At 41.9% G+C, this 14,313-nt stretch overlaps 1 protein-coding gene across 1 annotated transcript in view; it reads right to left on the bottom strand.

The window, feature by feature from the left end:
- atrnl1b (attractin-like 1b) overlaps positions 1 to 13,961 on the bottom strand; it is a 77,585-nt gene extending 63,624 nt beyond the window's left edge. The window contains exons 1-14 of the mRNA XM_041962874.1: positions 12,853 to 13,961; positions 9,894 to 9,977; positions 8,545 to 8,658; positions 8,213 to 8,341; positions 7,538 to 7,746; positions 6,055 to 6,229; positions 5,102 to 5,189; positions 4,394 to 4,655; positions 3,363 to 3,546; positions 3,079 to 3,233; positions 2,745 to 2,829; positions 2,177 to 2,391; positions 1,937 to 2,055; positions 1,453 to 1,585 (exon numbers count right to left, since the gene is read on the bottom strand). Of these exons, the coding sequence (XP_041818808.1) occupies positions 1,453 to 1,585; positions 1,937 to 2,055; positions 2,177 to 2,391; positions 2,745 to 2,829; positions 3,079 to 3,233; positions 3,363 to 3,546; positions 4,394 to 4,655; positions 5,102 to 5,189; positions 6,055 to 6,229; positions 7,538 to 7,746; positions 8,213 to 8,341; positions 8,545 to 8,658; positions 9,894 to 9,977; positions 12,853 to 13,103 (2,203 nt within the window). The 5' untranslated portion in view covers positions 13,104 to 13,961. The remainder of the gene's footprint in view (positions 1 to 1,452; positions 1,586 to 1,936; positions 2,056 to 2,176; positions 2,392 to 2,744; positions 2,830 to 3,078; positions 3,234 to 3,362; positions 3,547 to 4,393; positions 4,656 to 5,101; positions 5,190 to 6,054; positions 6,230 to 7,537; positions 7,747 to 8,212; positions 8,342 to 8,544; positions 8,659 to 9,893; positions 9,978 to 12,852) is intronic.
- Positions 13,962 to 14,313: the final 352 nt, after the last annotated feature.

The following is a 14,313-nucleotide window of genomic DNA, read 5'->3' as shown; positions in this document are numbered from 1 at the left end:
TTAGACATTAGTAAAATATAAATACGTTCTCCTCTAGCCTTGTAAGACAAAAGTCGAAGGTGGAAATGAAAACATATTTAACCTGCAATAACTGATTTTTTTGGCCACATGAGGGCAGGGGACAAAAGTTGTGGTCTTTAGCAACTCCTGTGGGAAATATCTGGCTCTTTAGCAGCTTAATACTCCACTATGTTCACCGGCTAGTTTCTGTGTCTGTCTGTTGTTTGGTGCTGAGTCGGGAGTATACAGTGTGTTTTTAGAGCTTTTTTGCTGACAACAGCTACATGCTGCGGGCCAAAACAGCACCATGAGAGCGGTTACAGTGAACTAAAATAGTTAAGTTTTGGCCTGGACAGCTGAACAATGAGTGCAAACTTTATAAAATTCCATAAAGCTGAGGGGAGCTGCAGATTCAGGTGATAATTCTCTGTAGGTTCATTACTACAAGCTTTCACACTGTCACAGTGTTCTGACATTGTCATTTGACAACATTAATGTTAAATGCTGCTCAACAAGGGGCACCATTCTCCATGAAAAAAGATGCCAAGTACAGAACATAGCCATGAAAGCAGATTGTAGGAAGTCTGCTTTATTCCAAACCACAGGAGACTAAAGATTTACGTGTGTGTGGATGTGTGTGGATGTCACAAATTTAGCACCAGTGTTATCAGCACTTATTTGCCTCAGAGAGATGGAGTGATTTTTGGAGTCCAAATTGCCTGTTAATAAGTGTATCTCATAAAAATGGCGGGCTCGCATTTAGATGCATGTGTGCAAGTGGACACGTGTGTATTTTTTGTGTGCGAATTGTGCAGAGACTCTCTGTCAGGCATCTCTCACACACACACACACACACACACACACACACACACACACACACACACACACACACACACACACACACACACACACACACACACACACTTTAAGCGACAAGACTTCACAAACTGAAAATTATGGATAAAGTGACAGCACCAATTCTTTAGATTCAGCCACAGTCAACATACGGGAAAGGGGGGTAAGAGGGTGAGAGGCAAACTAAATATACTGCCACACCTGATAAACAACATCAGGGTGACATCTTGAAAGTACATCTCTGCAAATACCAGATGCTGTGTTTCAATCGGATGTGCAGTACAATGTTCAATGTACAAGTCCTGAGTAATCCCTTCAGGTCTGAAGGTCAGCGGACTCATTCATTATAATGACAACATAAATGGCTGTTTGTGTCATGAAGTGTTCACTCTCATGACTGTGCCTTATTCTTGATCTCATTGATAAAATTTGATAAATGCTACATTGCAGCAACAAATAAAAAAAAACACTACATTTATCTTTAGTTGCCACTTCCTTCACTGTAACATATTGAAAACCTGGCCCTCTTTCTCATGCGCATGTGATGACTGAATCCTTCAATAAGCGAGTTTGTGTATGGAAATGTGTCTATCTCACCGGGCAAAGCGTGGCACTCTGACTGATTCTGGTCCCACTGACAGTTGAGATTCAGCGAGCAGCTCTTGCAGTTGGCAAGCTTGCTGCACACATGCTCGTTCCGCACTGGACACTCAGTAAAGTTCTTCACGCTCTGGGGCGAAAGGGGAGAGAAAAAAAAAGACAGGATGAGGGTCAGCACAAGCTTTACATATAAGATAGATCAGGAACGGCTGAACTACTGAGAAAACTCACGAGAGTAAATATCTTCCGTCTCTAAAACACAGTCCTGTTTGTACTGTGATGATTAAACAGGGAACAGTTTGTACTCTTCCTAAACAGAGGCACCAGAATTGCAGAGTTAAACCTGAATTATCACTTGAGTTCATCAGCAGTGATGCCCCAATATCAACAGCTCACTCAATCTAAAAAAAAAAAAAAGTGTTTGCCTGTGAGCTAAACACAAGACCAGAAGCACTCTGGCGCCCCCTGTTGGACCACTCACAGAGGTACAGTTGCTGGATGCAGAGATGCATTTCTTGTCATCACACCACTGGCACCCATTGGTGTTGGCCGTACAGCTGGCACAGTCTGAGAACCGGTAGCACCACTCGTCCAATGTGACTAAAAATGCAGGGAGAAGGACAACAGAGTGCAGGAATGAGAGTATGTGTGGAATGGTGGTGGAATTGTACACACAAAAGTAACCCACTAGACACAGAAAAGGTTTGGATGTCTTTCTCACCAGCTTTAGGGGGGCAGAATGGGGCAGGAAAGAGGCTTCCATTAGCCATGCTGGGTTCCCAAGGGAGACAGCGGCCTCTGCTCCAGATGCAGCGGACCCCTGGCCCGGCCTTCACACAGCCCTCCTCTGCCAAGAAGGCCTGGCAGCTGGGGGGTCGGTAAACTAGCACATCGTTGAGCAGCACACCGGCGAAGCCCCCAAACACATACATGGAGCTGGCAAAGAAAGCATGAGAACGGAGTGTGAACAGCAAGGGAAAAAAATAAAAAACTAAAAATCTATCAGCGACAGGGCAACAAAGTAATCATTAAAAGGCAGTAAAATGTAAAGTGATGTTGGGACGTTGTCTGATAAGCAGCCATAAGACAAATACACTTCAACTTGTACAATGTAAAAAGCCAAAAACTATATTACTTTAGTCCCATTTTTTATTGTTTTTGGTCTTCAGCAACACAAAAGTACTTTGTTGAAAAACTTAAACATGACCACACAAAAGACAGGGGTTTCAAAGCTGATTGCACTGCATGAAGCATCTGTCCCCTGTTTTCAGCCCATTAGAGAGACTCACCCATTGCTGACCACAGCAGAGTGACCAAAGCGGTTGACATCTCTGTGCAGGTCTGGTTTAGGCAGCAGTCTCCACTCATCACAAGCTGAGAAAACATGAGCCCGTTATGTAAGACAGCATTTGGTTTGTCTGTCTGCTCACATGTTATTTAGTTATCTAAGTAGACAAATCTTTCAGTTTAGGTTTTGTAGTAGAAGTATTATGTGTAAGATAGGGTCATGACATAGTGACAAAAGAGGGTTTTTAACAAATGTTATTCAAGTTAGTATATTCAACCACTGGACAGGCCGCCATTCAGATTGTGGCATGATGTCAAGAATGATGTGAGTCCTACCAATGTCATAGGCAAGGAAGTCAGCAGAGAAACACTTGGCCCCATTGCTGAGTGATGTGTCGTTGTGTGTGTTGCCACCAAAGACGAGCAGGGTGCCACTGAGGAGCGCAGCTGAGTGCAGGTACCGCGGAAAGCCGCTCTCTCTCAGAATGAACCTGGAACATGTGCACGACAAGGGAAAGTGTGACAAGAGAACATGCAACACACAGTGACATTTACACCGACATGAATGCATGAGGAATAAAGAAAGGAGCATATGTGTGCGTGTGTACATTTTAACTAACCATGTGCGTGTGTTAACGTCATAGCGATAAAGGTCATCAACAAGGCCGTATTTGCTGGCAGGCAGTGCCTTGTAGCCTCCATGGACATACAGACTACCGCTGGCAGTGTCGTACGTGCTGCTGTGGCCGTAACCTCCCTGAGGAACGGCGCCTTTGGTCTTGGGCACCAACCAGGAGTTGGACCCTGACACGGACACATACACAGGAAGCGTTAAATACAGAGGAAAAAGTGTCCTTCAAATATAAAATACATACACATACACACACATATATATATATACACACACACATATATACACACATATACACACATATATATACATATATACGTATATATAAATATATATGTATATATACACACACACACATATACATATATATGTATATATATACACATGTATATATACATATATGTATATATATATACGTATATACACATATATGTGTATATATATATACGTATATACATATACATATATGTATATATATATATACACATACACACACACGATAGAAATGACAGATCTAAAGAATCATTCTTAATGATTCAGAGACAGCTGGGCTCTTCACCATGAACATCCTGATATTCATTGGCAGAAAAACCAAAAACAGACTGGCATGAATGGTTGCCATTGTTTTGTTTTGACTTTCTTTCTCAGCTTTTTTTAAATTGTTATTATTATTTTCTGTGTAGATGCACTCCTGTACAAAATGAGCCCAATTATTCTACAATGATAAACTGTTTCCAAATAGACATATGCAAGAAATCTGGTGAAAATTCCCGTATTTAATCATACTTAGATACATATAGTGCAGAAAGTTTTTTTTCCCAATATCATGCAGCCCTAATAAAAACATCATCCAAAAAAAAAAACTAGCTGTGTCAATCTTTTTCTCTTACTAGGAGGCGACATGCACGTTACTGCCAATCGAAGCCTCCTGGAATTTCTGCTGCACATCAAAACGTTGCTATTCCCGAGCAAACGCACAGTCTAAAGCCCAAAATGCTGGCTCTTGAAGCAGTGACTCACTCAGGCTGTACTCCTGAACGTTGCTGATGTAGCTGTAGATGGGGGAGTAGCCAAATATGACCAGCATAATGGCCTCGCCCCCGTCTAGCACCACGCAGTGGGCTGAGTGACCCTCCACAGCGTAAATCTGAGCCTGGGCCGGTGGGCCAACCACAGGATTTCTCCGCTGCCACGTCCGACTGGGTATGTTGAACACCCACAGCTCGTCTGTCACGTTCCCCCAGCCGGCTTCCAGTTTCCCACCAAACATATAGATATCATCCTGAAAAGAAGAGGATGTTTAAACAAGCATGCAGAGAAGCTGATGCGTGCTGTAACAAAAGTGAAAGTGTGTCAAAACAGAATGATATAAAATGCACCTTTTCAAACAGGCCTGTACTTGAAATTCCTTCATCTACGTACTATTCAGTTCAGAGTGTTGATCACTGTTTTTACTTTTTCCAGTAATCAGGGACATATGGTCATGAGAAAGAAAACATGTCTCTTAGCTTTGTGTTTGAAGGTGCAGTGCCAACGTGCATTTATTTAACGATGGCATTTGCTAATACTGAAAATAAGCAATTTCCCTCTGAAAGTGCCAGTTGTGGTTTTCCTTTGCAAGCAAACTTTTATTGCTTTTTCACTCCATCTCATTCGCCTTCCTGCTAACAGTTGTGGTTTTCTAAAATCCCCGAACAGAGAGGTTGATGCATATCTGTGTGCGTTTACCTGGTAGGCAGCAAGTGAGTGGCCGTATCTTGGGACAGGGCCACTGTTGATGGGAACTGTGTTCCAGATGCCACTCTCCAGGTTGTAGCTGTCAAGCAAAGCAACAGAACATTATACCTACATGCACATGGCAAAACATACTTGTTACCTGCATACTAAAAACACGGCACACACTTAGCTTGCCATTCTGTGACTTCACAAAAAAAGCGCCAATGGCACAACTTTACTCTTCCAACCAGAGAAAGTAGTTTTGTTTAGTTATAGGTTTAACACAGGAAAATGAATGATTGTAGGTATTCACAATAAAACAGGATACCTGGTTACGTCATCATACATTGGTTATTTATCCGAAATACTTTTGGAGCCCAGCATCCAATTTTAGAACTGATTTCAAACGCTGAGCAGATGGAGGGATGAAGACAAAAACTGTCCGTTAACTCTGAGCCAGGACACGACTCAACACAGAGGTCAAGTTCTGCATTTTATCTGCAGAGTACACTAAATGCTAAACTGCCAATTTAGCTAAATGAATGCACCACCTACACAGAAAGCACACCCCTGAAACCTTACCACCCACATTCGTCGGTTTTGACAGAGAAACAGGTAGCTCGAACACTGGGTTGTGTTTTCTCAGAGGACTTGTGTGACAGATTGTATTGTGAGAGGCCATCAGCCATTCCTCACTTCCTCCTTTAGCAGTTTCTGCTCAGATAAGTATGTGAGCAATCAAAGTACTGGTCAGAACGCAATCCTGCTTTTTATTGGAGTTGTGAAATCAACTCAGGTGATGTGTACGTGAATGGCAATAAAGATGACTGTTTGTTTATCCTCATTGTGCTGTGGACTGAAAAAACAGAACAACTCTCATTGTAAGGATAAATGAACAAAAGTACGAGCAAATATTTTGCTCGTCGAAAAATCAAAACTTCGGGCCACGCTATGCTTTAACGTACTTGAGGATCATCTGGAAGGAGCTGTAGTTGAAGGTGTGCCCGCCCACCACCCACATGACCTTTTCCTGCACCACGGCCTTATGGGAAGCTCTGGCGAGTGACGTGCCGAAGGGCTTGACGCTCGGCAGGACCCAGAAGGACTCCGTTGAGGGTACAGTTAGAGAGCAGTCGGGGCCTACAAGACAGGATGAGAAAGATATGACAGCTCACTTTCACATTCTCTTAATAGAAGCACTACTTTGAGACAAAGAACTACATTTATCTGATGCTGAACGTCTTTAGGCTAGAATTTTTCAGCAGCATCTGACACGTTTTCTTACTTACTCAGTAAAACTTTAGCCGCATTTCCACCAAACACTTTCAGTATAGTACCCTTGAAACCCATACCCAAACCAACGTGTATCAAAACCATAGATCTGTTTTACGTTTCCAAATGAAATGTAGGCAAGGATGTTACCTGGGCTTCTGGGCTATCCGTTCACTTTTCCAGTAGTTGGGAAACAACAGCTCAGACTTTTCTTGAAAAGCTGCAGCATTTATTAACTGACACACTGCAACCTGTACTGTACGGTTCCTGCCAGATTGACAAATTACTGCTAACTGTTTCCTCTGCTCCGCTCATCACTTTTCTGCAGCTTGCTCCCTCTCCCTGGATAACTCAAATCACTACGCACACACATCAAGCACTGAGCTCCACTATTCATAAAATAACAAGACCACAAGGAGAACATTGCATGTTTCATGCTCTTCTCTATGTGGTTGTTTATTACAACAAGAAGGCAAGCTTTGATTGAGAAAAAGCTGCAGGCTTGGACAGAAGTGTTTCCATTTCCACCTTTAAGTGCTTAATGAGTTTGCCAGATGACGGAAAAACAGGACAGAATGGAGTGGTTAAATTGGTACTACCCACAATTTTGACAATAGAAACACCGAAATAACATGTCTGAGGATCAGGCATGCTGCTCTCAAACCTAAACCAAAGCATGAGCACAACATAAATGAACATGACAGACAGGGAAGTGTGAATATGTAAGATGTGTGAGCGAGGGGCCGTGCTGAAAGAGCGCGTGCCTCTGCTAATGGTTCTGTCAACTTTCATCACGTGAAAGCATTTGGTTCCCTTCTGCTGGAGGCACATAACAACGCACTGTCACAGGGCTTATCGGTGTGTTTCTGATCAGCATTATGAGGACACAATACAGCTGTTCACACTTGTCTGCTCACACATTCTTCATTACATCTTCCTGCATAATCACCAAAGCAGACATGGGAGGGGCGACGGCATTTTACAAGCCAAGATTGCAAAAGTGCGTGGCACATGACTCATTGTTTAGCGTTTTGAATGTGGTGAAATAAAAAAAATACGTCACTAAGTCTTTAATTTTATCTGCCAATGCTGTATTCTTGCTCGGTTTAGATACTTTAAGCAATTCTTTTGGTTGTAAAAGTTTGCAAACACCTGCTGGGTTTAGCTCATTCTGACCTTGCCAGCTGTCGTTGCAGACGCACAGCTTCTCTCCGGTGAGGTCGCAGTAGCCGTGGTCGGGGCTGCCACAGTTGTTCCTGCAGTAAGGGATGTCACAGGCCTCGCCTTTCCAGTACTTGTCACATTCACAGTACACTCTGCTGGCGGCCGAGTTACCAGGCGTGCACTTCCCATGGCCGGAGCAGTTGTTGGGACAAGAGTTGATCCTGGATAGAAAGGTGTTTTCGTTTAGCCGACACTGTATGCACTATTTAGGATCTTCAGTTGGAGACTGAGGAAGATTAATGAGTATCATCAGCGTCTGGCAAGGTGAGGCGGATAAAAAGATTGCTAATAGATGAAAAACTATTGAGCAGGCAACTGGTCATTAACGGTGATTGTCGCTGTGGGTTTTAGTCCAGCAGAAAAGCACTTTTTGATGCTGAAATGTGGGATGCAGAAACACACGCCCATTCATCAACAGCTAGGAAAAATTAATGGACCTGGAAACCAGTCCAATGCAGTTTGTAATAAATTAGACACATCAGTGAAAACAGGAAGAATGTCTTCAGGTGATGGCCTAAAACACAGCCTCAATGGAGCTGGTTGCAGCTGAGGAGCCCAAATATAAAACAATGTAAGGCTTTACATTATGTTTTGCTTCTAGTTTCAAACGTAGGCCTGTAGACTTACGAGTAGAATATTTCAAATCCTGTCAAATTATAGGCAGCATCGCTGAAAAAGTGTAGTAGTGTATAGCCTGAAGTCGTCTCAACCTCAGGAACCGTCTCATTTCCTCGTATCTCCGGCACGATGAGGCCGCTGCAGAAAAATGCAGAAAATTCATTGGCATCACTTGTTGGTCACAAGTAACTGTAGCAAACCCATAACTTGCTGCTTAATCACAATGATAATAGATATAGATACTGAAGCACACACTTAGAATGTACTCCACTATTAGACATCAGTGTAATATGTCATCTGTCTGGACATAACTCTAATAAAACCCATTCTCAGCTTCTCACCTGAAAACAGCAACCAGAGGAGCATATACTGAGTCTCCATCATAGATGTACATGTGGTCCCAACTGCATTCTGTGGCAAAGTGGTTAAATCTTAACCGAAGAACCGCATTCAGACTGCAGGGGAAACAATTAAAACATGGTTTAGGTTTCATGACTGAAGATCTTCTTTTTAAAGTCCCTGCAGGATTCACACACACACGGTTCATTTCTTATTATAGTAGCATCCATAGGTAATAACACTAAATATGAGAACTAAACACACAAAAAGACACAAGGAATAAAGAAATCAGTTGACTTTGAAGTATACTGCTCAGTATATTGAAAAAGAGACAAATAAATGTTTTTATCCTGGTAATGTGGCGTTACAAAGTAGTTTGAAGCTTCATTCATAACGGTGACATTTGAATTCTAAATTAACATTCGAATGCTGCACAGCTTTCTTTTCTTTGCACGTCTATTCATTCTGTTTAAACCCGGTATTTATGCACAGTTGCAGATAAAAATTAGGCTAAACTAATGTTATTAGTATTATACTATTTGCAGAGCTGGCTGTGTACAATTGTTTCCAACTCGTGGTGGTTTAATTTCCACCAACTCTACTGTTGTTAAGTCCGAAAGTCAAAATTCATTGAAAAATATAGACGGAATTATTTCCAAAATTCACGTTTCTCACAAATTAAATATTCAGCTTCAGTTCATATTTGTTGGCATTTAAAACAACATTTTCACTGCGGTCAAAAACTATTTAACCACTTGCCGCACACAAAAGGAGGCACGCAACTGTATTAACAAGGTTGTCTAGATGCAAACAGCGCCAACAACTACATTTATACAACCACAATAACACAAAATCTGCTTTGGCTCTAACACTATTATAGTAAATGACTTAAGTCATTGCAAAAAGAAATAAGATAATATTAGATTTTCCTGCTGCAGCCGTGTATTCATACTGAGGAATCTTACGAGTTTTACTCATCAAACAAAGCTGATTTAATCATTTTTTTTGTGCCTTGTTTAATCCGATGAAGGAAGTTTCCAAACAGCTCTGCCATCACAGTGGCCATGGTTACCACGGCAGTTAAAAGCATCAACAGGTAAAAGGCTGCTTCCTCTCTCTAAATGGCTGCTGATTAAAATGCAGCACTGAAACCACAGCTCAAAAGAGTCTGACCCTTCAAAATGCTTGACCACGCTTTACATTATACTGTGTAAGCGACAAAAGTGTGCTTCCTTCAATGGGGATGCTGATCGGCTTGATCTGATTGCATTAATCAATTTACATTGCATAATTCAATTTGGCCGTGTGTGCTCAGCTTAAGTAAAACATACTGAATGATGAAAGTACTTACTAGCCCTCAATGAGCCAGGTGCACTTTGTTTTATACTTGTAGTTGATTGGACCATCAGTGAGGTATCCTGAGGGCTCCGTCAACCTGAAAGAAAAAAAGACACCATTTAATGTAAAAAAAAAAAAGAAGAAGAAGGAGAAGAAGAAAATGCACCTAGGAAAGTATTATTCCAATTTAAAGCCATAAAAATAGAGGAAACAAGAGCACCTTTGGCCACAAGAAATCATCAAATGCATTGCCTAAAAGATATCTGAGACATCAAAGTGTCACACACAGCATTCACTTCCCAAGATTCAAGATAAAAAACCGAAAAACTGGCAGTCAGCCCAAGGTCAGTCCCTTCAAACCAAAAGATTCAATCAGCTGTCTCTTAAAAGGGGTCCTCTGCTCCTTGCTGCACATGTCTCAAGTCTGATAGTGGAAACAATTTTCAACAAAGTAATCCTCCCTGGAAAAGACCACAGTCGCGTGTCACAATGATAGATGACTTTTAAACGGACGTCCATCACTGTTCATATCACATGAAATTAGAGCTGTGCGCATCCCACCCACAAAACTGTGCGGTCACACTCAAGAGCAAATTGAAAATGATGCGGAGACAGATCACCTCAAAATGTTTTCTTGACACAGAGATGTATTTTCTGGTTTGCAACAGATTGTGCTTTCATTACACTCATTTCGGTGTCAGAGTTGAGACAAATACTTCATAAAAGACAAAATGAGTATCTGTCAATTGATAACGTTCAGGCCTTACTTTCTCATAACATCACAGAAAGACTGCAGCCCTGGCTCTTTTATTTCTGACTTTCGAAGCTTCACACATTCTAGGCTCCTGTGGGTGGTCCGAGTAACACAGGAACTGAACTGTATTTCCTTCTTTGACAGTCGTTTTAGATGCATAACATGATATAGATTTACTTTCAATTAGGAAGTTTTGACAGGATAATGGACTGAGCATGGTTATGATCTCATAAAGATGCAACGGTCCGCATATAATGAGATTACATCTTGACATGTGCCTTAAAACACTTTTCCAAACATTGTTTTGTTCTTTGTTTACTACTCACATTATTCACAGCCACTGCAGTTACATTCATGTTTTGCTTGATCGAAGTGAACGCATTTAACACCCAGCAGTGTGTGGCCAGAAATGAGTTAAGGCTGTGCACTGTGCAGACATCCAAGAATGATGAATTTTTCATGCTGCACTTTGGACTTCCCAGGGAAATGCTATCCCCTGCAAGAGTCTGTCCCTGAACTCATCAAGACTGTGTTCCTGCTGTCAATGTCGCTGTGATGTTCACCCCGTCGAGACTCGACACTTAAACACATCATAAACAAGAAATGAATCTGTGATGCTAATTTGAAAACTCCAAGATTTCACGCTTGTTATGGGAGAAGCCAGAACTTGTCTACTGGTAAGTGATCTTGTATTCAGCAGGGTGCGTGTCTCTATTCCGCTGACAAGAGATGCTGAGTTCAAATCTCATATTTCAGTAGTTTCCAGGTGATGGGAGGTTATTCCCTGACAACATGCCTGATGACAACCCATACAAAACCTCAGACACATCAGGAGCGATGGTAATTACTGTGATCAAAGCACTTCTGTACCACAGAGTGCACCTCAGGTGTACTGAAAAGCCATGAGATGCTCCTGTCAGGATGAACATTATTATTATATTATAGGAACATTATTATTATACAGTTTGGGGTTTATTCTTTGGTCACTTAACATTGTTTCCCTGCCTTTTCATAACTACTAGTTACGGTATTTGCACACAATCTTTGACTCACAGCACCTACTGGGAGGTGATGGAATCTACCTGTGCTTATCAACAGGCATATTCGTCCAATTTAGGAACAATAGGCATTTATCGTATCACCACATAAGCTGCAAGGCGTACACAAAATCCATTACTTGCAGATGTTTAATTGATTAAAGCCACTGTAGGCTCCTTTCTTTTTCAAGAGCAAAAGGAATTTATTTGTTTAAGGATTTTATTTGGGATCAAAGCAAACGCACAAGGCCGTAAGTCAATAAAACAGTGCAACAGTGGAGTCTTGGTTGTCTGGTAGATGCTCATTTGTGCAGACTGGATTGTGCAAGATAATGGCCTTATCATTCATTTACTCACCTCACTGACACCCACACTAAGTAAAACGAAATAAAATGAAATTATTTCAACACTCCAGTGAAACAGATACACTGCAAACAGCTAACTGAGGGACTGGGGGTAATCAATTAGTCAAATGGCCAAAATTGAATCAGCTATTTTTCTGGGATTAGTTGTTGAAGATAATGTTCAAACTAAAATACCAAACGCTACTTATTAACAGTGTCCTAACCAAAAGATCTGCTGCTTCCCTTCGCCTTTTGCAATACTGAACTTAATCTCCTTCAGTTTTGGACTGTTAGTTGAACTCAACAAGAAATTTGAATAAGTCGCCTTGACGTTTTCAGATGGGACTTTTTCTGACATACTATGGACTAAATGAATTATCTGTAAAACAATCAGAATCACACTCAAAAAGATAAAAATGTAGGTTTCTTATTACCAGAGATGTGCCTTATGCTTGTTTTCCATTAAATCATTTCCATACAGAATGTTGGTCACATATTTCAATCTGGATCATTCAAAAACAATGTTTTGAGATTGTTTAATGAGCATGAAATCAAAATGTTTACAAAGGTTTTGCCCTTATCATGCAAGCTTTTTTTTCCATCACAACTGCAATCCATCCTCCACACAGGTCTGATTGCTGGGTGCTACTGATATCCACTGACGCTGTTGTTTGATGGAAAACAGCGTGTCACCACCAGATCAGCCTACTTTGTGTGACTCAGACCGTTTTAAAACTGAATAGCAACAGACTCCTGAAAACAATGACACCACCTGTAATCTGACGTCGGCCGCTGATGAAATATTAAGGCAAAGAGGTGTAGAGCATGGCCACTTACTTGAACCTCCCTTGGCAGTGCTGGCACTGGTCTCCAACCCATCCTCGATCACAGATGCAGGATCCGTTGATGCATTTTCCGGAGAGACAGCTCTTGTCACACGGTTTCGCCGGGGAGGCGTGAGTGAACAGCACAAAGTAAAACAAAACATACACCACCAAGTATCTGTTGATGCCCCGCAGATCGCGGTGGGTGGCCAGGCTTGGTCCAAAAAGAAAGAGTTTGGTCTTACATTTCCCCCCAGGATCCATTTTTCCCCCCAGGTCGACCAAGCCGAGTAGAAGACCGCGGCCTTTAGGTCTGCTTTGGGAGAAAGCTTCGGCTACTCAAGCTGTTTCTATCCTAACAAAGAAGTCCTGCATATTCGTTGAGTGTTATGCATACTCAAATTAAGGCTTAGCTAAGCCTGTTTACGAAGCTTTGGACAATATGGCAAAGAAAAAGCAATGTAAGTGTTTTAAAAAGCTGCTTGTTTAATCGCATGCATAGGTTTGGAGTGGGAGGAATTCCCTTCACCCTACCTCTTGTTGGAAGAACCCACCAAAAAAGCCGAACATCGATTTAAAGCTATTTAAGCAGCTAACTCGTTTGCTACTGTTACTAGCTAACGCATAATTCGTTAGCCCGTGTAGCGTATTTACAGTTTGGCCTCTGCTAGGTAACGTAACGTTACTGCATTGATTCAAGACCACTCTCTTCCAACTGCCATTTCAGCAGCCATTTTAACGCGTAAACAATCCTTCAGACTCAAGCAGGGATGTACATAGTAACATACAGTGGTCCTTCCACAAGCCGCGACAGTTTAGCCGGATCTTGTCCACAGAAGAACAAAGGGGATGTGGTGGTTGTTGTCCTGGACCCAGTGCGAAGGCTGCCGCAGTCAACATGGATGTGGTGTGATGTGGGGAACTGGAAAGCTATTCTCGCCGACTGGGGGGCACTGAGCGAATATTTTGAACTGTTGTCGGTCCTACTAGTCTATTCCCGCGGCAATTTAAGCACCCTCAGACGCAGACTTCGTTGGCAGTACTGTGCGGTGATGTCGCCTTGTGTTCCACGGGAGGGTAAAAAAGCACCGCTGTTGCTCTGAAAACATGACAAGAACTGGCAGCGATGGATTTGCTAGCGCAGCGACACTAGACAGCTCCTCAGGTTGGAGAAAACTAAACACAGGATGCGCATGCGCACTGGCAGCGGCTTCTATTTAAAGGTACAGTGTTGAAAACCCACCAAACTAACCTATGCGGCATTTAAAAAAAGGATGTGTGTTTGGATTTTCAGGTCAAAGACTTCCAAAAATATGCTCAGAATGTCACGGAGCCTTATTTAGCGACATGTTGTCCTTGACCCTTGGCCTTTGAATATAAAATATTTCTTCAGAAAAGGGCAATTTTCAAAAAAAAACACATGGGCACTAACTCATGGAACTCTTTTTCTCATTTGGCTAACATTACATCTTCC

This window comes from Chelmon rostratus, chromosome 21, assembly GCF_017976325.1.
Source record: "Chelmon rostratus isolate fCheRos1 chromosome 21, fCheRos1.pri, whole genome shotgun sequence".
NCBI classification, from domain to species: domain Eukaryota; kingdom Metazoa; phylum Chordata; class Actinopteri; order Chaetodontiformes; family Chaetodontidae; genus Chelmon; species Chelmon rostratus.
This window is presented reverse-complemented; position numbering and strand designations above follow the sequence as displayed.